We start from the raw sequence: 25,068 nt of genomic DNA, 5'->3' as shown, positions 1-25,068 counted from the left end.
AAACATACTCTTCTTAAGAGCAATCTAACCTCCAATCTTTCTTGCAACAACATATCAATAACATTATCTGCTCAACATTCCATATTTAAAGTAGCCAGAATTTCATAAAATCCTTGACATAATACTGAAGTAATTATATTGATTAATTAATCAATATAATTACTAATTAGTTCTCAACATTTATTTTACACAGATCTTCAACTTCTGCCTACATGCATTTTCTATAGACATTTAATGTTCATTGATCACATCAGGTTAACTTAAGGATCAGAGCTGGCTGAGAATTAGTCAAGGATAGGTTGGCAGTTTGGGATTTAGCCAACCAAATGGTATTCCTATATTGGCTTAAACAAAAAGACAATGATGGCATAATATGATGAAATATCCCAGCAGCTGGGGCATTACTCAGTTAAAGAAGGCCCCATGTAAGATGTATGGTGTTTTCATCAAGAGAATCAGAGTAAAAACAATGACGTCAGATACTGAAACAAGCTAAAACTGAACATAAAGTCATTAGCTTCTATATACGAGTTGCCCCAGTCCTGAAAATACTTCAGGTGCAAACTTTGTTTGCTTATACTTGGATAAAGGATTAAACCAAGTATATAATTTCTTGGTATCTTCAATTTATAAAAGTATTCAAGATACACATCATCAATATAAATGTTGACAGAAAAGAAGTGGACTTGACAGAACAATTACAGAAGTACCATGTTATGAGCGGCTGGGGGCTGGAAAGTTCTGATAAACACCTAGAACAAATATGATATTAAAGCAACTGATATAACCACAAGAAAGAAGATTACTAGTAGAAGAGTTATTAAGGTAACTTATGTTCTCATATGATCTTTCTTGTGGTTATATATCAGTTGCTTTAATATCATTTTTGCTCTAAGTGTTTATCATAACTTTTCACACCCCCCTGCATACATTGCTGGTGTTACTGAAACAAAGGAAGCAAACACAGGTGAGATTCGATTAAATAATAATAGTACAGGATTTTAAATTCAAGCAGCAATAATAACGGAAAGGAAACTTCCTTTCCCTTATTATTGGCAAAAGAAGTAATTTTTTGATAATTAGAAAAGCCAGCTAATAAAGAAATTAGTCCATGCCATACATGGACTTCTCACTGCATATTAGATGGAAATATATGAATCGATTTACTTTTGTGAATATATTTAACAAAGTTCTATTTCATTAATGTAATAAAGGCAAACAAGATATAATGAACTTATGGTAAGAGTAGCAACATATGAACATACTGTCAATAGTAGTATTGTAAATAGTAGAAATAGTATTGCTGTTTTGTAATTTGAATCCAAAATCAAATTTCATAAAGTCCAATACTTTATGAAATTAGATATGTTGTACCCATTTAACATCCTAAGCCACCCGAACAAACAACACATGTGCATTCAATTTATTAATGAGGAAAACAATAACACTCTTTGGACACACCTGTCATGTCTTCCCTCAGGCTGTCTTTCCTTCACAGTTTACTCTAAATCTACACACATACACAAAGACTTATACCACCATGCAATGCAAAAACTAGAGGTTATTAACACACTCAAAAACAGAATTCTAACAATTTTCTCTGATGGGCAGGCTCTGAAAGATAAGTTTCAAATAATAAGCAAAACATTTATAAAGAATGACTATAACAGGAAAACAATCAACAGAATCCTTCACAAGAATCCTAGCAAAGATAAAAAGATTACAAAATGGCCATAGCATTCCTTAATAGGTGGGGGATATCTGAGAAAACAGAAGTCTGTAAAAATATAACATAAGCATGACTAGAGGGATAGGGCAGGTTCGAGGTTTAGAGATGCAAGAGAAGAGTGTGTTCCAAATATTGAGTACTCTGGATATCAGTAAGGCTGTGGGACTGGATGGTATTTCACAACGAGTTTTGAGAGAATGTGCTAAAGTACTAACAGCTCCTTTGACCTGGCTTTTCAATGATAGTCTGGCTATGGGAAAGGTGCCCAGGGAATGGAAGGAAGGTAAGATAGTGCCATTGCATAAGGGCAGAAGCAGACTGGAAGTGTCTAATTATAGACAAGTTTATGTGTCATCAGTGGTTGTTAAGATCTTGGAGAAATTAATGAGGGACCGTATACAGCATTGGGCAGATGAGGGTAATGTTATCTGTGAGAGTCAACATGGATTTGTGAAGAGGCGCTCTTGTTTTAGTAATATGTAGCCTTATATAATAAAGTTACAAGAGCAGTAGATCAGAGAAAGGCATATACTGTGATTTTCTTGGATTTAGCGAAGGCATTTGACAGGGTGCCACATGGTCAGCTGATATTTAAGTTGCAGAACATGGGTTTGGATGTCAGGATGGTCAACTGGATTCAGGATTGACTGTCTAATAGGTATCAAAGAGTTGTGTATGGTGGGGCAGTTTCAAGGAGGCAGAGGGTTACAAGTGGGGTCCCACAGGGCTCATTATTATGACCTATATTGTTTAACCTTTATATCAATGACATTGTCAGTGGATTGCAGGGGGACATTCAGTTGTTTGCAGATGATGGGAAGCTAGGAAGGGTTATTAGTAAGAGTGCAGATGTGGTAGCCCTGCAAGAGGATTTGAATAAGCTAGACAGATGGGCAAATGAATGGGGTTTTGGTTTAATGCAGCAAAACGTAAAGTCATGAAGTTTGGGATCCATCGATGGGAGGATGTATACTTGATTGGAGGAGCTATACTGGAGGAAGTAGGGGAGACAAGAGATCTTGGGGTATAATTGATAGAAACCTGAAATTCGGGGGACATATTGCAAAGGTGGTGAAGATAACATAGAGGACTGCTGCAATAACGAGAAGAACGCTGACCTGGAGAGATAAAAGAGTTATAATTCCGTTGCATAAGACCCTGATCAGACCACACTTAGACTATTGTTCTCAGATTTGATCCCCAGGATTTGAAAGGGATAAATTAACTGTGAAAAGGGTACAAAGGCAGATAACAAAGATGGTTTCAGGACTGTATAATGTTAGTGATGAGGATTGGCTGAGGGAATGTGGACTGCAGAGTTTGGTAGATAGAAGAAGAAGGAGAGGTGATATGATTGAGAATTTTAAATTGATAAGAGGAGGTTACAGGGTTGACACTGGGGAGTTCTTTCGCTTGGTTGAACAGCAGGAAGGAGTGATGACAAGGGGCTATCCCTGGAAGTTACGAAAGGAAACTGTGAGCAAGAGGGTGAGGAGTGGTTTCATTGCATGGAGGGTGGTTGAACCGTGGAATGCATTGCCTGATAGTGGTGAGAGAGAGAGAAAACAGTCAATGAGTTTAAGGAGTGGTATGACAGACTTTGTGATTCCTAGGAGGTATCCTCCACGATGAGTCTTGATAGACTTGTGTTTCGTAGGAAGGACCTCCCGTGATGAGTCTTTTGACTCCTTGGAGGCCTAAATAATAATAATAATAATGTAAAATAACCTGCATGTAATGTGAATTTAAATAGTTCAAATATATCAGGGAGAAAGTGTGACTTTAGTAAATCAAGGGTTTCAATTAATGGTACATTTATGAATAGTGAGGTGATACCAGACCTCACCATTATGTCTGAACTTTTTAAGGCAGGGATTCCCAACTCTATGCCCATGGGCAGCATGGCGCCTGTCGACCAATTTGTGTATGCCTGCCGCTGTTCAACCATGTGCTGTATAGTTTGAAATAATCACACAACAATTCATGGCATGCTATATGATGCATGTGTTAATGACACATGACGAGTATTAAACGCATACAATATAAAAGTAGACGTGCATTCGAAGTTGTTCATTCCAGTTTAATAGTTTAAACTGGAATATCATCATATTCTCCTAATTATGAAGCACTGGCCAATGAAATGCAATGCCAAAGATCACACTTACTTACATATATATATTTAAATTTTTATATAATGTAAACTTTTAAGTAATAAAACATTTGATTATAATGTAAACTTTGTATGTATTCATTTAACAAAAGAATTAAAAAAATTTGCTTGAAAAATAGATGGTGCCCGTCGCCTTACCAGTATTTTAGAATGTGCTCTAGGAAACAAAAAGGTTGGGAACCCCTGTTTTAAGGTATGGTTTTCTAAAATACTTTTTAGGTGGGAAGAGTTTTTAACAAAAAATGGAGAATGGTTTGTGACAGTGGCTAGTAGCTTAGAAATGTCTAGCCAGTTTGTATGTGGGACTGTTTATACTATCCATAGTAGAGTGTAAGGGTGTACCTTGTTTGTGAATTTTTGGTGCTCCATATATCCTGGGTGTTATAACGTTTAAGGGCTTGAGTTTGTTGCTGTTTTTTTGTTTGCTCTTGCTGTGCCCAGGAAGTGACTTTTTTCAATAATTTGTGCATCTTATTCTTTTGCGAGTTGGTGGGATCCAGGTCTATAATTTGATATGTTGACTGATCTTGTAGAAGTGTGTGCGTTTTGCTTTCCTATTATCCTTTGTGTTCTTTAGAAAGGTCCTCCCACGATGACTCTTTTGACTCCACGGAGGCCTGAATAATAATAATGATAATTACACCACAAAAAAATTAAAAACTTTTCTTAGCTCCTCTAACTCCCCCCCCCACCTTGCCGACCAGTTTATCCTATATAGGGAAAACAGAGAACATACAATCCCTATAACAAATTCCTTCTTTTCATCAAGGATTAGGCATTTGCCTGCATCTTTTAGCTTTTTTTTCCCCTTTTTCTCTTTTTTTTCCTTTCCCTTTGGTCTATATTCATTACTTTTGGTAGATGTTATTGTTACATCCTATATAAATGCTGTTTCAATTTCTCTCTAAATTCTTTAATCTTTTTCATTTAAGTTGTAAATACCCAGCTCTCTTCTAATGGCTTCATATTCATTTCTTCATCAGACATTACAAAATGTCTAATTTGTGCATCCATTTATTGTTCTTAAAATCTCATTTCTCATCATCAATTTCCTAATATGTACCCTCAAGGGAGGAACAGAGTGATTTCTGGAGTGGAGAATTTTGAATAATATATTCAGGACAAAAGAAGGGAGAGTCAGGCATTGCAATAATGTTTCAGGAAAAGTTGGAAATTTAATCACTATAATAATTAACCACAGTGACAGAATCATGGCTATAAGTATTCAAAATGAACCAGTAAACTTCAATATTATAATGGTGTACATGCTAACATCAAAACATAGCGATAAAGAAACAGAAGACATTTATGAACAAATAGAAGAAATCTGGAATAGTTTTAAAGACAGAGACAATACAATAATAATGGGAGATTGGAATGCTATAGTGGGAGAAGAGGGCAATGATAATGTTTCAGGAAGATTTGGTCTTAGATGTAGGAAAAAGAGGAAAGCGATTGAACAACAACAGTTAGTTATAACTTTGATGAAATTCTTTTTGAAGGTGTATCTTCTTTTTTTTGTTCCAAAAAAAAAAAAAAAAAAAAAAAAAAACCTGGAAAGTGCCAGGGGATTCAAATAGACTATATATTGGTCAAGAAAAGATACAGAAACCAAATAAAAAATTGCAAAAGCTATCCAGATGCAGACATCAGTAGTGATCATAATCTTGTCTTAATGAAAACAGAACTGAAACACAGGAAACAAATCAAAAGAAGCAAACCAAGAAGATGGAACCTTGAAAAATTAAAGAGTGAAGAAATAAAGAGAAGATACGGCTGGCTGAGTGGTTAGCATATCTGCTCTCCAGCCAAAAGGCTATGGGTTCAAATCCTGCCATGGCTGTTTGTGATTGTCTGTGGAAATACTAGTGGTGGGCAGCAGATGGCATTTATGTAGTTGGTGAACTGAGTGGTGGAGACAGAGTTGTAGAGTAGGTGCCCTCCCTCGATGAGTCTTTGGACTCTTGGAGTCACGTAGTAATAATTATTATTATTACATGACACCTGCAGGGAGTCCAAAGACTCAGAGGGACAGCACCTACTCAACAACTCTTTATCTCCACCACTCAATCCACCAACTACAATGAATCGCAACTAACCAACGGCATCTACTGCCCACCACCAGCAAGTCCAGTGTAGACAATATTCCTATAGAACTACTACAAAATCTAGGTGATGAGACAAAAACCTTACTCTATCAATTATTATTATTATTACCCGACACCTCCAGGGAGTCCAAGGACTGGGAGGGCACACTATTCTACTTCGTTAAATACATCTCATCCTCTCCACTACTACTTAATTCTCCAGCTATGATACTACTACAATCCATGCAATCTATCGTCCATCATCACCAACAATGGTATTTTTTGTCTGTAAAATAAATTGCATGTGTTCTGAAGGCCGATTTGTCTGTACAAAGGATGAAAAACACGAGTTTCCGGAGAGAAAAAAATTAATAATACAAATCTATGATAGAGGAGAAATACCAAAGGAATTTATGAAATCAACCATAATACCAATACCAAAAAAGAATAATGCTAATAAATGCATCCAATTTAAAACAATAGCCTTAATCCCACGTCAGCAAAATTCTGCTAAAAATTATTCAAAATAGAATTTATTCAAAAATAGCTTGTCTACCGGATGAAGACCAATTTGGATTCAGAAAGAATAAAGGCATAAGAGAGGCAATACTCTGTTTAAAAACAATAATAGAGAGAAGAATAGACCTTAGTAAAAATACTTACATTTGCTTCCTTGATTTAGAGAAAGTGTTTGATAAAGTAAACCAGCAAATACTCCTACATTGTGTAACTAATATCAGTATAGACTTGAGGGAAAGAAAAATAATTTATCAAATATATGAAAATCAAAATGGACAGATTAAAATCAATGATAAGGAGAAAATAATAAATATAAGGAGTGGAGTAAGACAAGGATGTATACTTTCATCACTTTAATTTACTTATATACTGAAAATGCCATTCAAGAAACTAAAGATAAAATAGTAGCAGGACAATAAATAGTGAGCAAGTCATGTGTTTGAGATTTGCCGATGACATAGCCCTTGTAGCAGAAAACAGAAGAATATTACATAAAATGAAAATCAACATCAACACAGATAAGACTAAAATCCTTGTTACAGGCAAAACCCCTATCAATATAAACATACAGACATCAACAGAAAACAAATAAAACAAGCAAAAAGCTTTAAATACCGTATTTTTCAATATAAAACGCACCCCCCCCCAACATTTTCATCACTCCTTTTTGATGTATAGATGACGTGCATGCGCCAACTAGCAGTAGAGTCAGGAAGTATGGACAGAGGATGGAGGAATTCTTTATGGATTTATGAAGAGAAACAATTTAAGTGTGCACTCCTCCACTAGTGTTGGACAAAATTTGCCGTGCGACTGGGAAGCAAAAGTAGCTAAATTTCGTTTGTTTCTGAGAGAAAACTTGTGTGGGGTTGATGCTTGTCACTTTGGGAATATGGATGAGGTTCCTGTAAGTTCTGACATGCCTAGTTCTAGGACTGTGAATCTGAAGGGAGCAAAAGAGGTTTCAGTTGCTACAACAGGTCTAACTTTACTGCGTAATTGCAGATGGCTCCAAACTACCACCGATGGCGATTTTCAAAAGAAAGATTGTTCCAAAAGGTTGTGATTCCAAAGATATTATTGTTACTGTTAATTATAAAGGTTAGATAAATTCCGAGGTTATGAAATTTTGGATATAGTTATGTGGATTGTAGAAAGTTGGGCTGCAGTAAATGAAAACTGTGTTAGAAATGGTTTCATTAAAGCACAAGGGAATGCAGTGGTGTCCGGTGACAATGATTATGAAGCTGAAGAAATACTAAACGAAATTTTTAACACAATTGATTCTTTCAATATTGAGTCTGATGAAGAATTTTTTGGATTTGAATAGTGTAATGTTCAATAAATATTAAGTAATACTTCTACCTTAGTTTTGTTATTACATTTGATTTACCTCTCATACCTTTCAAATGTATACCGCGCATGTTCATTTTTAACAAATTTAGACTTTTTTGTATAAATAACATGCGCGTTATCTATCGAAAAATATGGTACTTAGGAAGACTAATCACAGAAGATGGCAGAGCAAGAGAAGACAAAAGGTCAAGAATAAATGATGCAAAAGACCAATTCTTTAAGATGAAAAGCAGTTTAACAGGAAACCTCAATCTACAACTGAAAAAAAAAAATTTAAATAAAGATATTGATATGAGGTATTGCATTTTATTGACGTAAAACCAGGATTCCAGGCAGAGAAGACGTAAGAAGATTGGAGGCTTTTGAAATGTGGTGCTGCATGAACAAAATAAAATGGACAGAAAAAAATCAAACGAACAAGTCCTGAGAGAGATAAGCGAAACAAGAAGTCTAATTAGATCAATCAAAATTAGAAGCGATAGGTGGTATGGACATATACTTTGACATGATGGACTTGTGAAAAGAATAAATGAAGGCAAAATAGAGAAGAAAAGCTTTGTTGACCAAGTCAAAGAGAGCACGAGCCTGAGGAGTTACCAGGAGATTAAGAAGAAAGCAAATGACAGAGTGGAATGGAGGAAATTGCTGCTGAGCTACCAGTGCCGAGATTGATGCAACTGATGATACCCTCAAGACGTGTTCTCGTTACTATGACAGCATTACATGATTAATTGGATTTTAACGGTATAAATCCAATCAACATGTGTGACGAACACAAACCTTTCCATACGATTACATGATTAAGTTTACATTATTATTAATCTCTTATCAACAATTGTCCTATAAATTAGTCTGTTATCTGTTACTTGCGAACACTCTATCATATCTACCATTTCATGATTCTAAGACACTTCTGACAGAATCAATCCATCTAGACCTTGGTCTTCCTCTTTGTCCCTTTCCTGCCACCTTGGCATCAAACACCTGTTTTGCTAACCTTTCCTATTTAAGTGGCCATACCACCTTTTAAATTAGCTCTGCTGATCATATTCTTGAATGCTAACAATGTCAAGTTCTTTTCTAATATCTTCATTTTTAATATGATTTTGCCATTGATGCTATCTGTTCACTCCCCTAAATTTTCTTAGAATCCACATATCTGTGGTCTCTAGTCTTTGATCAAGTGCTTTATTTCTAAACCAACTCCCAGATCCACAACTTAAAGTGATTGTTTGAACACTGCCTTGCATGCTGCTTAGTTTGGTGTTTCAGCTAATTTCTCTCTTATTACATATAAATTTATTCAGCTTGCTACCCACCATACGATTTGCTTATTCTATTGTCTATTTCCAGATTTAACTTGCCATCTTCACTAAAAACTGTGCCCAAATGACTGAAATATTTTACTTGTTCTGTAGGCTCATTTAGAATGAAGCTGAAGTTTTCTATGTTCCTGCCATATCTGTAGCTGTTATTCAATTTAGAGAATCCTGAGACTTATACTAGATATGTTTAGAAGTACATCAGCTGCATAAAGCAAAGAGCTAAGTTTGACATCTCCAATTCTAATATCTCGCCTAATGCCACTTTCTTTCGTAATGTAATCGATGCATCCAAACCATCTTCCATTTTAATTCTAATGGCTAACTTACAACTTAAATGTAGACCATGCATTGCTCTGTATAATGTTCTTTAACTCATATAATTGTAGTGTTTTTGAAAACCTTTTCTCTAGGCACCTTGTTGTATGCATTTTCCAGATCTCCAAAACTTAACAAATGATTTAGAGATCCTAAAGAATTATTTAAATAGAGTAAAAGAGTTAAAGGATAATGGCTGCCTGTTCAATAGCAAAATATAACATTATGCATTTTGCAGTGAAAAGATTACAAACTATGTGTTATGTTGATGGGACCATACTACAAGAAACTAATGAGCTTAGGGATTTTGGGGGAGAGGTGATGATGGAAGTTCAGATAACAAAAGCAGGCAAAATTTCAGAAAGGGTCATCAGGATGTTGTAAAACTCAATGACAAGTAGGAATAAGAGTTATACTTCTTTATAAGGCTTTAATATATCCATATCTGGACAGATGCAGGCATATGCTGAGATGAGAAAGTGGTGGAAGGGATCCAAAGGCAGGTGAACAAGACAATAGGTGTATGGAATGTTTCTCTACAGAGATAGTTGAAAGTTCATGGATATCAAAATTTGGTAGAAAAGAGGGGATATAATAAAAATCTAATTTACTGAGGATGGATTTTTTAGAACAGGTGCAGAAGAACTTTTCAATGCATGACAGGAGGGAAAGAAGAAGTTATACCTGGAACTTGAATAACAGTGCTGTTAAGCAAGGATGTGGATTATGTTTTTTTTTTTTTTTTTTTTTTTTTTTTTTTTTTTTTTTTTTGAGAGTGATGTGATCAAATGTAATCAAGGATTGGTCAATGGCAGTCATGAGTGCTTTGTCAGTGAGCTAGTCTGAGCAATTCTGTGATAGGCATTGTGTGAATAATGACCTGGAGGCCTTCCTGTGACAAGTCTTCAGACTCCACAGAGATGCCTGTGTAATAATAATCTCAAATTAGGATACTACATGGCTCAAATTCACAAGAATTACAAAGCCACTGGTGATAATGCTATGATCAGTTTTTATTATTATTATTAATGGTTATGTATAAAACCTTGTAAAGAAGTGTAATAACTTATCTATCATGAAGAGATTACTTTGTCTATGGAAAAAAACTGAATACTGTATTCTGATTTTTAGTGGGACCTGTGGCATTGTAATTAAATAATAAAGCAACACGTAAAAACCACAGTGATATCTTTAATTGGTCAAAGGACAGATATTTTGTACTAAAATTAATAGTACATCTTCAGTGTCTGTATCAATAATAGGAACGAAATACAACCAAAACGTTCGGTGGATCACCTATTAAAATACAATTGTTACCGCATGCTAGGAAATAATAGAAATAACAAATTTAATCTATTAAGATAAATGGTTTTTTACATAAGATAAAAGTTTCCCAGATCTTTGAGAGAGACATACAGTCATTTCTATTTAAATTCGGTCGGTGTAAGATAGTTTCACAACTTTCTTTGAATAAGCGTTCATATTTGAATCTGCATCTATGGAGGAGAACTGCTTTATTCCACTGGACACTATGAGTAGAGTCAATACTGTGCTGAGCCAGACCAGACTTCAGAGGCTTGTTATAATCAACATAATATTGATGTTCTTTTATTCTTTTTTCCAAAGAATGGCCAGTTTGTCCCACATTTAAACCCACATTTACTGGCAGGTACATTCACAAAAATGTCTGCGTACCACGTCTCAAAACTTTGGCATTCTTAAATCTCTAATTCATAGAGCACATAAAGTTTGCTCTTCCCCAATAATCTTACAACAAGAACTTTCCAATCATTAAAAAGTTAATGGGATCAAATGATTACAACTCCAATCAAATCCAACAGATACTTGACTCTTATGTTCCAACACCTACAATTTCTTCAACAGTCTGCAGAGTTCCTATTCCGTATATTCCAGGAATCTCAGAACCTATAGGTAGAATTCTGAAAAAGTATCAATTGATTCCAACATATATTCCTATCAACAAAATTTCTTCCTTATTACCTTCTACAAGGATAAACTGTCTTCTCTATCTTTGGCTGGCGTTTACCAAATACCTTGCGAATGCGATGTCTCTTATTTTGGACAAACTGACCATTCTTTGGAAAAAAGAATAAAAAACATCAATATTATATTGATTATAAGAAACCTCTGAAGTCTGGTCTGGTGCAGCACAGTACTGACTCTACTCATAGTGTCCAGTGGGATAAAGCAGTTCTCCTCCATAGATGCAGATTCAAATATGAACGCTTATTCAAAGAAAGTTGTGAAACCATCTTACACCGACCGAATTTAAATAAAAATGACTGTATGTCTCTCCCAAAAATCTGGGAGACTTTTATGTAAAAAACCATTTATCATAATAGATTGAATTTGTTATTTCTATTATTTCCTAGCACGTGGTAACAATTGTATTTTAATAGGTGATCCACCGAACGTTTTGCTTGTATTCCATTCCTATTACTGATACAGACACTGAAGATGTACTATTAATTTTAGTATGAAATATCTGTCCTTCGACTAATTAAAGATATCACTGTGGTTTTTACGTGTTGCTTTATTATTTGAATACTGTATTAGAAATCTGAAAAACCTTGTAAAGAAGTGTAATAACTTATCATGAAGAGATTACTTTGTTTATGAGAAAAAACCAAATACTATATTAGAAATCTGAAATGATTAAGCATAATACATATCTCACTCTTCACATATGAACTTAAATGAATGTTTCAAGTATAAAGGAAAATTACATTAAAATCACTCACTCGCTTTCAATTTCTGCTACTGTACATTTATACTGTGCTGTGGAAAACAGGCATATGTCAGCAAACTGCCGAACTGTAATGAAACAATTAGCTATATACCATGCCAAATATTAAAGAGTGAAAGCAAAATAATATAAATAATTATTGGTATTTTTGTAATATAGAGTAGAATGTTTTGAAAATATTAATGGATAACTTGTGCCATTAAAAAAGTATAGGCAATTTAGAATTTAATTATCATACGATATATATTTTCTCCTCTTGTTTCAAACATTATAAAATAAGACTTAACTAAATAAAGACTAAATATAATTAACCATGAAGAAGAGTCTTATTAGTATGATTTTTTTTATCACAGGCATCCTAAAAATAATCAAGCAGCAATTCAGTGTTCAATAGAAAAGATAATAGATGCTTTGCAGGTTACAGAAAAAAATTAGAGCATGCTGGAAAAAACATACGCTGAATCGAGTAAAGAATATTTGAATGAGTTGTTTTCATCCAAAAAGTTGCTTACTCATGCAGACAAGCATGGTCTGATATACCTATCTTTCATTTAAGACCATTCACCAAGTGACAGCTAGTGTTAACCATTACATGTTAAATTGATAATTTTTTTAAAATTTTAAATTTAATATGAATGATTTATAACACACCTATCGAATGAAAACACAGAGCACACCTTTGCAATGCAGTATGAAAATCATCTGCATGCATCCTCTACAACAGTACAGAATTTCAGTAAAATTTTTCACAAATTTATTGAATATTTAGGGGTTGTGAAGGCAGAATGTTAAAGTTTGTGTATTGAAATAGTATAATAATTATAACTATCTCTGCCAACACTGGGTTGATAAATGGAGCCTGTATCCATTTTGAAATATGGATGCTGGTTGCCTTGCCATTAACCATATTGTTGAAATAGTTCTGGAATCTGCATTACTGCTCTCAGATTTCCAGAGGTCTAGAAATACAAATACTTCTGTTCAAGAGGCTTCAAAAATCACCATTTCAAGTTCCAATTCAGTGTGGCAGATGAAAAGCCATGGCAGATGTCAGCTATTGCTGACATTGCCTTTGCTAACTGCAACTATTTCAACCAAGAGATGATTACAGGGAATTCCTTGAGGTAGCCATTATTCTCTGGGGAGAAGTTCCAGCTAAAGGAATAGTTTAAAGCTCCTGCTGGACTGCACCATGTGGATGAGGAATGCTATCTACAAGGTGTGACAATTTAATTCCCAGAACGGGGTGTAGTGTTGCCCGTGTGGTGATTTGGTTGGGTCATGTGAGTTTTAATGTATGTGTTTTAACTAACGTGTATGTAAACCTCAAGCCAATGGAGCCATTTACTAGTTGGCTATTGCAAAAACAATAAAAATCTGCATGTAAACTTTGGTGTAAAAATGTGCGATTGAAATTTGGAGCAGCATGTTAACATCAAATTCTGTGTGAAAATCAGCAAAACTGCTACTGAAACACTGGAACTGTCGAAAGTGGCATATGGTGTGGATGTGGATACGCTGAAAAGTCAACTGTCTTTGAGTGGCACAAGAGATTCAAAGGTGGACGAGATGTGAGCCTAGAAGTGGGGAGCCAAAAACAAAAATGGCGGACACAAATGTAAACAAAGTGCAAGATTTGGTACGGTCTGACAGATGATTAAGTGTGCAATTCTGATGAATTTCAAATGAACCGAGAAACAGTTAGGGTAATTTTGACTGAAGAATTGGGTATGTGAAAGATTTCTGCGAAGTTTGTGCCTTTGATCTTGATGGACGAACAGAAGCAGAGGCAGCCTCAAGTTGCGACTGGTCTTTCTGCAAATAAGCACGTTTCCGAGTGTAATTATGGGTGACAAAACCTGGTGCTTCCAGTATGATCCCAAATTTTCCGCTGCATGCTCAGTTGAAAACCCCTGAGTTCACAATGTCCAAAACAAGCACACGTCACGTTTGCAGTTCAAGACCATGCTGATGTGTTTTTTTGATCACAAGGGGAGTCCACTATGAATTCATTAAACAGGGACAAACAGTCAACCAACAATGCTATTTAGAGGTACTGAAAAGATTACGAGATTTTGTTTGGAGAAAAGACCTGAATTGTGGCCTGACAAGTGGATCATCCATCACAACAATGCAGCAAGCCATAATGTGCTCATTATGAGAGTTCCTGGCCAAAAAATCGATTACCGAATTAAGTCATTCTGCTTATTCACCCGACTTGGCTTCCTGTGATTTCTGGTTGTTTCCAAAATTAAAGACTGTGCTAAAAGAACAAAGATTTTCTGACATCGCTGATATCCAGTATAATGTGATAAAGGAACTCAAGAATATTCCAGAAAAAGAGTTCCAGGCCTGTTTCCAAAAATGGGAACACCATCTAAACCAGTGTATAAATGCACAAGGGGACTACTTCGAAGGCAACAGTAGCCACTAACGTATAGTTCCGAACGTAGGTTTTTTTTTACACGTGCATTCCGGGAATTAAATTGTCACACCTCGTACACCTGTCACACCAAATTAATGAAGAAGGGCAGGAAGAAATTTTGGCAATCTGCATATTCACTGTTAGGCTCCATGTTAAAGCCTAGTTTCAAGCTCTATCATCTGCTTGTCTGTCCCTAGGAATTACCTGCAGTTCCTGAAGCACATTTACCTGTACAAGGAAGTAAATGAAGCAATAGTAAATATTGCACTTCATAAATTCTGAGGAACTTCTGGCATCTTTCAGAGGAATTTACTGCATTTGCTATTTTTGATGAGAGTTTCTTTTGAGACAATGCAAAAAAATTGTTGAAGAGCTTTGAAGAAGTCTAGAGAAAGACAGTCCAATGAAATGAGCTACACTTGCTATAGCAGATCCAGCCATAATTATTTCCATGCAACTGTAATAAAGTGTCATCAAACACTCTGGGATTTTTCTCTATCACCAGACTTTCCACTGATTTCCTGAACAAAGATGCTACTCACTGGAATGAAGATGAGTCATTCTAGTTTCTGAGGACAAATACAACAAACTGCATATCAACAAATGAAGACCAGAAAGTTTCTTTCATTGGTTGTAAGTGACTACAGGAAGAAGTAACCTGACTGCAAGAGAGCAACATTATTAAAAAACAGCAAAACTAGTAAATTTAAGAATTTGTAAATTTTGTTTTAATCTGAATAATATAGTTTCATTCTATCATTTCCTCTACAAATGAAGTTGATGTTCATTTGAAAAATAAATGCTAAAAATTACTAATTAAATAAAAAAATATGTAGTTTTACTGGTAGCAATAATAAAATCTAACCATCACAGCCTCTAAATATACTCCAATTTGTTTCAAATTTTTCTTTTATCTTATTATTGTGAAAACAATAAGCAGATGCCTCATACAAAATTCAAAATATTTAAAATTTACTATTTTTAAGAAATGCCCTAATGAATATCTTAGTGAATTTTTGAAAATTCTAGGATGAGCCCAAAGCACTATACCAAAAAAATAAGCAGTTGTACTAGGAATGTGTGTGGGAGAGAAGTATTATAGGAACTAAGTAGTGAAGGCAGCAAACAACATGAGGAATTCTATAACTACTTCAATAAAATGAAACATGGCTGCTTAAAACTTCAATAGATGTGCATATTTAAGAACTCATATATCATAGCAGTATATCAAACTTGCAAACTTTATAGCCTTCTATACAGTTTTCTTTCAAATCCTCTTGATAAAGTGCACCTTTGCATTTTGAAAAAAAAAAAAAAAAAAAAAAAAAAAAAAAAAAAAAAAAAAAAAACCAATTGAAATGACATGAACCAGTTTTTCATATAAGTTGAATTAGACATATGAATGTTTTATAAAAAAAATTTTTATCTTGCTCCCACCCACCCACAAAAGGGTTTTTGTAAGCCTATAAAATACATTTGTACTGTGAGTGGGCTAAGGATTTTTTTATTTTATTTTATTAATTTCATACATTTTTTTTATTTCTTATTTTTTTACAAACATGGAAAATTTTCAAACCACTTCAGGCCTCCAGTAAGCAGGGCAGTGGTCTTTCTTGTTTCATAAATATTTTTTATATGATGAAAAATTAAAATTAAATTCATTTATTATCCCACAGCATTTTGAAAATGAAATAAGGACATTTCTTACAATATCCTGCTCCATTTCTGAAAGGTGATAAAATATGTCTTTCAGATACCCATGAAAATTTAAGTTACAAGATACTGTCAGTCAATAAAAAGAAGCTAGTCAAAGTAATGAAGATAATTTTAATGCAAATAGTATGCAGCTAATTCTCACTAGAGTAAATTCATGGGAGCTTTAAAACCAAAGAAGTTTATAGTGAATTTTCTTTAGAAGCAGAGCACCTATGAGATTTGGTTGGGATTTTTTTAGTTTGTTGTAGTCAGAATTGAATTATTAACAAGCAGCATAATGCATATCTACAGGAAACAATAGAGACTGCTACATCCTTATAAGGTTGTGGTGTATACTATTTTGGGATATAGAATCAATTTTTTGAAAAACAAAATACCGGACCAATATCTCCATGTATGTGAAAAATTGTTCCCTCCAAAGCATAGACAGTGTGCTTTTGGCTCTGATGAGATTCCTACTTTTTTTTTTGGCATATTTCCTTCCATTTTAAGATAAAATAAGACATATTTTTCACCGTTCTTTCTTCAATATCTACAAGTCTATGTACTGTTGTATCTAATATCTAATGTTCTAGTTTGTCCCAAAGGATGATGTAATGCATTTGTTCCAATATAATAATCTTGCTAAATGTCCTGCTATTCCAAAGACTGAATGCCTCCCCACCCTTGATTTTTCACCACAGGGACATTTAAAAAAATTGTCCAAACTAGATAACAAAATGTCTCTCAGTTCAGGTGGCATTTCTCCAATTGTGTCCCAGAGTATAGCCTTGTTCTATGTCATATTTAGTTAACTCATTATCCACTGTTATATCTCCTAAGAGGAACTTCAAATCTTTATCATGAAATTACCACCCAATTTCTTTTACTTCAGTTCTTTCTAAATTAATAGAAAAAACTATTAACCTTCAACTTCTATAATAACTGAATCCATTCAAATAATAAATTATACCAGTATGATTGCATCCCTCTGAATAAATAGGATATCTTCTTGCTTATGTCATTCACCTTTGGACAAATAGCATGGAAAGGATTGTGGAATATGACGTTGCTTTTGATATTTCTAAGGCATCTGACTGAGTTTGGCATGAAACCTATTTATACTGTTTATTATTATTATTTAACATCTCCAGGAAGTCCAGACTCATTGAGGGAGGACACCTGCTCTACAACTCTGTCTCCAGCACTCAATTGACCGCAACTGTACCAACGACATCTACTGCCGACCACAACCACTACTATTTGCACAGACAATCATAAACATCCAAGCCCACAGCAGGATTCGAACCCACAGCCCTTTGGCTGGAGAGTTGATACGCTAACCACCCAGCCTGCCAGGCTGGAAAAAGATTATGATTAATGATTAAGTAAGCTCCAATCATGTGGTTGGTCTTCAGATTTCTGCAGCTGAATTGCCAGCTTTCTCGCTGGTTGCACATTACAAGTGATAGCAGATGGAGATATACCCTCAAACTTTGCAGCTAATGCTGGCTCCATAAAGTTCTAGTATCAATGACTGTCTCCAGCTGACTGCAAATCCATGCACGGTTTTGCTGATAACAGCAATGAACTCCTGTCTCATTTAACAAGCGTTGCACTTACCAATCAAAATTTTTCCAGAATATCAACTTTCAAAATTGTAAACTGCAGTTTGTGGTTCTGATAACCTTGCAAATTTCATTATTCTAGTAGCAAGGCTTATACGTTGGTCAGACATAACTGGCGATTAGTTTACAGAATTAACAACGCATATAAAGTATATTAATTAAAGGTAACTTTAATGAATAACTTCTATATTTCGGCAACGTCACATTGCCATCTTCAGGAACATAAAGATATGGTATGTGCACGCAGGCACTAACACAAAGCAAATGAGGAAGAAAGCAAGAAAATAATATTGTTCCTAAAGTCCTAATGGTGCCCTCTGGCGGGCAAATTTGGTAGTCTTGGCAGTTGGGCTGAAGTTCTCATAATGTAAGTCTTCCAAATTTGGGGTAGTTTCATGCACCCAAATTTGTTGAGGTTAGGAACGTTTTTTAGAGCTGCTGAAGATTCTTTGAATAATCTTTCATATTTAAACTTGCTGCGATGAATTATTTTTGTTTTCTTCCTACGAATTTTATGGTGGGTATCTAAGGCATGGTCTGCCAGCCCAGAGCGGCTGTACTGGTGAAACCGGATGTAGTCTTTGTGTTCTGAAATCCTGATATTTGTTGTTCTGCCTGTTTGGCCAAAGTAGGACAATTTGCAGCTGCAAGGGACCTGGTATACACCAGGTAGGTCTAGGGGAAGTGGTAGGTCTTTGGTAGAGCGGATAAGGGATGCCAACTTTTTATATGGTCTGTAACAGGAAGTAAGGTCATATTTTTTGAGGATATTGGTTATTTTCTCAGAGGTGCCCTGGATGTAGGGGATGGTGATGGACTTGGTGTAATCTTTATTGTGGAGGTGGGGAGGGGGGGTTGTGGTTTACTGGTTTTAGTATTTTTGGGATTTTTTTGGGGTTATAGCCATTGGCTAAGAAAGTGTTGAGGATGTGGTATAGTTCAGTAGTTAGGGCCTTGTCATCTGAGCAGATGAATTTTGCCCTGTTATATAGTGTTTTTATAACCCCATATTGTTGTGAGGGGGGGGGGACTGCTGGTGAATGTATCCGCCAGTGTGGGTGGGTTTTCTGTGAACAGAGAAAACCAAAGATCCATCAAGCTGGCGGGTGATTAAAGTGTCTAGGAAGGGGAGGGTGTTGTTTTCCTCTTTTTCTAAGGTGAACTGGACTCTGGGGTGTTGGTTGTTTAAGTGTGTTAGGAAGGAGTGGAGTGTGTCTGAGCCATGTGGCCAAATAGCAAACACATCATCCACATAACGAAGCCAAATAGTGGGTTTTTGTGGGGCGGAGTTTAAGGCTTTCTCTTCAATTGTCTCCATAAAGAAATTGGCCAAGGGTGGGGAAAGCGGTGAACCCATGGCTGTCCCCGCTATCTGTTTGTAGAACTTTCCTTGCCAAATGAAATAGCCTGATTTCATTGTGAAGTGAAATAGGGCTGAGATATCGGGAGGAAACTTGGCTTGGATGAGCTCTAGGGTTTCTTTGAGTGGGACATTAGTGAATAGGGAGGAGACGTCAAAACTGACCATTATGTCAGGGTGTTGGAGTGTGAGGTTTTCTATACTGGCTTTAAAGTGGGCTGAGTTTTTTTGTGTGTGATGGTGTGTTGCCAATGTAGTGTGTGAGCGTTTTGGCTAAATGTTTGGCTAATTTATATGTAGGGGAATCAATGCCATCCGCTATGGGATGCAATGGCACATTTTGTTTATGTATTTTTGGGAGTCCATATAATCAGGGGGGGGGTCTAGAGTTATAAGGTTTTAGTTTGTAGGTGACTTCCACAGGCCAAGAAGCGACCTTCTTAAGGAGTCTGTGGAGAGGTCTAATCTGAGAGCTGGTCGGATTATATTCAATGGGGAGGTAAGTCGTACGGTCTAGTACTGAAGCAGTTAGCTTACCTTTGTAGTCTTTTTGATTGAGCACCACAGTGGCGTTTCCCTTATCCGCCTTGGTGATTACTATTTTTTTGTTGTTTTTCAATTCTTGTAGGGCAGCATATTCGTTTTTGGATAAGTTGGTTTTTGGAGGTTTGGCTTTAGTGAGAACACCGACTACATCCAGTCTAACGTTGTTGGCGATATGGTTAGGCAGGTTGCGAATCCCACGTTCTATCTAGATCATGATTTCTTCGGCAGGTATTCTTTTAGGAGCTAGGGCGAAATTGTGACCACGTGAAAGTGTGGTGAGTGCTTCAGGCTTTAAAACTGATGACGAGAGGTTGACTACAGTGTTGAGTGGTGGCTGTGGTAAGGAGGTAGAATTCTTTGTCAGGTTTTCGTATTTTTTCAAGTGCCGACTTCGTATTTTTTAGAATTCTTTTTTTGCCGATGCGCATGAGACGTTATAAAGTATCGGCCATAGATCACGGCTGAGTGTATCTGAAAGCTCTTCCTCTAGCGGCCGTAAGGTTTTGTTTTCGTCGGCCAGGAGAACTCGCGTCGCGGTAATTTGTTCTCTTAACAGGGCGAAGCTAGTGTGATTATAAATGCGCAGAGCTTTCTCGGAAGTAAAACGGTGCTTTAATTTAACACAATTAGGGATCACTTTGTTATCCCGGCAGTGTTTTAGGAACGTCAGACGATTTATTTGCCTCGATATTTTCAACCTCAATTTGCCGTATTGACGGGCCTTTCGTGCGATGGCATCTCCATGGATGATCACGATTCTAGTAGCAAGGCTTATACGTTGGTCAGACATAACTGGTGATTAGTTTACGGAATTAACAACGCATATAAAGTATATTAATTAAAGGTAACTTTAATGAATAACTTCTATATTTCGGCAACGTCACATTGCCATCTTCAGGAACATAAAGATATGGTATGTGCACGCAGGCACTAACACAAAGTAAATGAGGAAGAAAGCAAGAAACTAATATTGTTCCTATGAAAGATTATTCAAAGAATCTTCAGCAGCTCTAAAAAACATTCCTAACCTCAACAAATTTGGGTGCATGAAACTACCCCAAATTTGGGAGACTTACATTATGAGAACTTCAGCCCAACTGCCAAGACTACCAAATTAGCCTGCCAGAGGGCACCATTAGGACTTTAGGAACAACATTAGTTTCTTTCTTTCTTCATCATTTGCTTTGTGTTAGTGCCTGTGTGCACATACCATATCTTTATGTTCCTGAAGATGGCAATGTGACGTTGCCGAAATATAGAAGTTATTCATTAAAGTTACCTTTAATTAATATACTTTATATGCGTTGTTAATCTTGTAAATTTCATGCTAGTAAAGCTAAATCTGTTTTTTTCTGCCAAAGAGAACCTTTTCTTTCAGTCTTATTTGCATCACCCAAATCGATAGACAATGAGATTTCTTTCTTGGGATTACTCCAACCTAAAATCTCTCTCTTAGCATAAACATATTACCAATATTGCCTCCACAGCATCCAAAAAATTAGGTTCCTTTGAATATCTATTAAATCAATATCAATCATAAATCCTGACTAATGAACAGTGTTCTGATGTTTAGGGCATCATCCAGAGTAAAAATGTTTTACTCAGTATAGAATAAAGGAATTGGGTTAAATCATGACCCATCCTTCACTGATTCACTCCACTTTTATTCAGTTTCTGCTGTTTGCATTTTCTACAAATATTTCCAAGGACATCATAAGAGATGCCAATAATCCCCCATTCTATTCTAAAGCCGTTGAAACATGCATCAGCTATTCAATATTCCTTTAGTAAGCTCCAAAACTCACTGAACAAATTTTTCTTCATCCATTTCTTCCACTGTTGCCTTTTGAGAACAGCCATATAAAAAAAATTCTTGTGGATGGGATTACCATTAAAAAAAGGAAATAAAATGTTTAGAATCAGATCATCAAATGTACCTTTTGAAGGTACAACAGGAAAACAGTTCATAGGCCAGCCACTAGATAATACGCAGGACCAAACCTAATGGCAAAGTGTAAGAAAACTTCCCAATCAGCTGACACATAATCTTGCCATCAACACTGTTGGATTGTACCTGGGGGGGGGGGAGAGAGAGAGAGAGAGAGAGACTAACTTTTGTATAGATGATATGTCTGATAGTATTTCTTTTCTCCAACCACGCTGCTCTTTATTTCATCTCTCAATCACCACCATGACAGTAAACTTAAATACTTATAGTGTTACAGTTAAAATTAAAAACAAACATTCCCACATACACTTGACCAATATGTGCAGCAAAAACATTAAATTACGTGCACCACCATGTACTGACATCCCAACCTAACCTGTTTTTGACCAAACCTCAAGATGAAGCACAGTACCATTTTAACCTGTTCAAATTATCTGTGTGATTCATTCTGCCACAAGGACAACACACATATTCTGATATTCTTTGCCAGAAGATTCACAACTGAAGATTTTGCAGCTCAAGTTTATCAACTTTTGGAAATTAAGTAAAAAAAAACTATTCCAAAAGGAAGCACAGTTTTTTTTTTTTTAGTGAAGATGGTAGGTTAAATCTGGAAATAGACAACAGAATAAAGCAAAGCGTTGGTATGCTGGGTAGCCAGCTAAATAAATTTATACGGAATAAGAGAAATTAGCCAAAACACCAAACTAAGGGATTTGTCATATCCCCAAGTGCCCACAGGGCACAAAGGTCTGACATACATCAGTTTACAGGCCAAAGTTAACCCTGTGAGAATGGCCAGCCCTCAGCAGAGTGCCAGCAGCATCGAATGACTTGTCCCCTTCCAACTACTAACCACACTCAGACTCGCTTAACTTTTTGCGTGAGCCATTAGTAGCAGAGACTCTACCAATCAACCAACCTTTGCTAGCACGAAACTAAGGGATAATTACCTGAAACAGCACAGGGGTTTGAGAGTGTTGGATCTGGTAATAGCATCAGAAGATTTATCTATAACTTCAGCAGTAACCACCTCAAATTGGCAAAAGTGACCATGAAGTCTTGTCTTGAGAGGTTGAGGAAATTTCATGTGGAAACGGAAATTTCAGTCAAGAAAGGGTTTATGTGCAACTAGAAAGCTAGTGATTATGACAAACTTAGAAGGCCATTTGGAGCAGTGCCATGGCATAAGAAACTATATGGTATGAATGTCATTAGTGTATGGGAAGTGGTCAACAACTTTGAGCAATATGCATGGTCAGGAGGATAAACTGATCATGGATTAAGTAGATGACTAGCAATATAAAGCAGGAGCTGCAAAAAAAGAAAGCATTATGGAAGGAATATAAACAACAAGGTGATCAGCATGCCCATGAGCAGTATAAAGCACAAGCAAGAAGGGTAACTAGTATGGTAAGGAAGGCTATTAGCTAAGCAGGCCAAAATAAATCCAAAAGTTTTTTCACTATAGCAATAAGAGAAAGAATGATTATGAAAAGATCACTTTACTCAGTGCTTATGGTAGGCAAGTGATCAACGCAGAAGAAATAGTTCAGTTGCTAAGTTATCACTTTGCAAGGGTATATCATCCAGGTGGCAAGTTTGCAGTTGCTGAGGTGACAGACTGATGTGAGCATTGAGATAGATGAACTGGAAGTACTTAGTATATTGAAAAATATCCAAGTGAATAAAGCAATGGGCCTGGATGGTTTGTTTGCTCATGTGCTATGAGAATGTGCAAGTGAACTGGCAGTGCCTCTGATAAAGTTTCTTAATCAAAGTTTCACTTCTGACAAGGTTCCAAGGGAGTGGAAAGAGGGTAAGATTACATAAAAGTGGCTCCAAGACAGAGGTAGCAAATTACAGACCAGTTAGTATCTCTGGAATGGTACTTCAAGTATTGGAAATTTCAGTTGGCTAAAAGTAAACTTCAGGAATGGGTGAATAGGAATATGATACTTTAGAGGGGACAACATGGCTTTGTAAAAGGTAGGTCCTGCCTCAGTAATTCATTCACATTTTATAATAAGGTGACAAGCTGAATTGGATAAAGGAAATGGCTATACCATGATACTGCTGAACTTTGCAAAGGTATTTGACAGAAGACTGAATGGAAGACTATTACATAAAGTTAGAACAAATGGAATGGATATGAAGCTGGTGGCATGGATGGGGGGGGGGGATGGCTGACAGACAGACATCAGGGGGTGTATGGTGGAGTGGAATCAAGGCAAACGAGGGTGACTAGTGGAGTGCCCCAGGGCTTCGTATTAGCACCAATACTTTCTAATTCATATATTAATGATATAGCAAGATTTGAAGGGGGACATTCAGTTGTTTGCTGCTAATGCAAAACTAGACAATAGTTGAAAGGTAATGAAGATATCTTACAAGATGATTTAAATAAATTGGCAGTGTAGGCAAAGGACAATGATTGTCAATTCAATGTTGTAAAATATAAGGTGAAAAGATTTGGGATGAAAAGATTGCACGCGTCATATCATATTGATAGTATTAGTTTACAAGAAATTAATGAGGCTAGGGATCTGACAGTGATGTTGGATAGAAATTTGAAATTCAGAGGACATATTGCAATCAGAGAATTACTTGGATGCTGAAGAGCACTTTGATAAGTAAAGATGGGGAAGTTATTATCCCTCTTTATAAAGCTAGTGGTGGAGAAGATTCAGAGACAAGTGACCAAGCTGATGACAGGTCTGTGGAATGTTCCCTATGAGGTTAGATTGAGGATGTGTAGGTTGCAGAGGTCAGTTGATAGGCAGAGGAGAGGGGATATGATAGAAATGTATAAGGGATATTAAGTGATTGACACAGAAGAAATTTTTCAATATATGGGGGAGTAGGGGGAAAACAAGGGGTCATACTTGGAAGCTGCCTAAGAGTGTGGTTAGTAAGGGTGTGCGGACTAGGTTCTTTTCTTGGAGACTGGTGAATGAATTGCCAGAGGTGGTTGTGAGTGCCACAACAGCGAATAGGTTTGAGGACAAGTTTGATAGGTATTGTGTTAATGGATAGAGTGGGTCTCCTGCGATGAGTCCTTTGATTCCATGAAGTGCCCATATAAATAATAATAATTCCTAAGCTTACAGCCTTTAGAAACTTTTGCTGCATTTGTGATTTTTGTCTTTGTTCCCAAAGTTTTCCTATTGTGTTTGCTCTACCTTTATAGTTAATTTT

The 25,068-nt window shown here is 36.2% G+C and overlaps 1 protein-coding gene across 5 annotated transcripts in view; it reads right to left on the bottom strand.

Moving 5' to 3' along the window:
- Positions 1-25,068, bottom strand: part of krz (beta-arrestin protein kurtz) — a 371,699-nt gene that overhangs the window by 46,301 nt on the left and 300,330 nt on the right. For all 5 annotated transcript variants that reach the window (XM_090414201.1, XM_090414204.1, XM_090414203.1 and 2 more), the window contains one exon: positions 12,264-12,336. In XM_090414201.1, coding sequence (XP_090270327.1) covers positions 12,264-12,336 — 73 coding nt within the window. The remainder of the gene's footprint in view (positions 1-12,263; positions 12,337-25,068) is intronic.

Source organism: Typopeltis vanoorti, chromosome 24 (genome assembly GCF_054136105.1).
Source record: "Typopeltis vanoorti isolate ZY-2024b chromosome 24, IOZ_Tvanoo_1.0, whole genome shotgun sequence".
NCBI classification, from domain to species: Eukaryota; Metazoa; Arthropoda; class Arachnida; order Uropygi; family Thelyphonidae; genus Typopeltis; species Typopeltis vanoorti.
The sequence above is the reverse complement of the archived record's forward strand: the minus strand, read 5'-3'. Positions and strand labels throughout refer to the sequence as shown.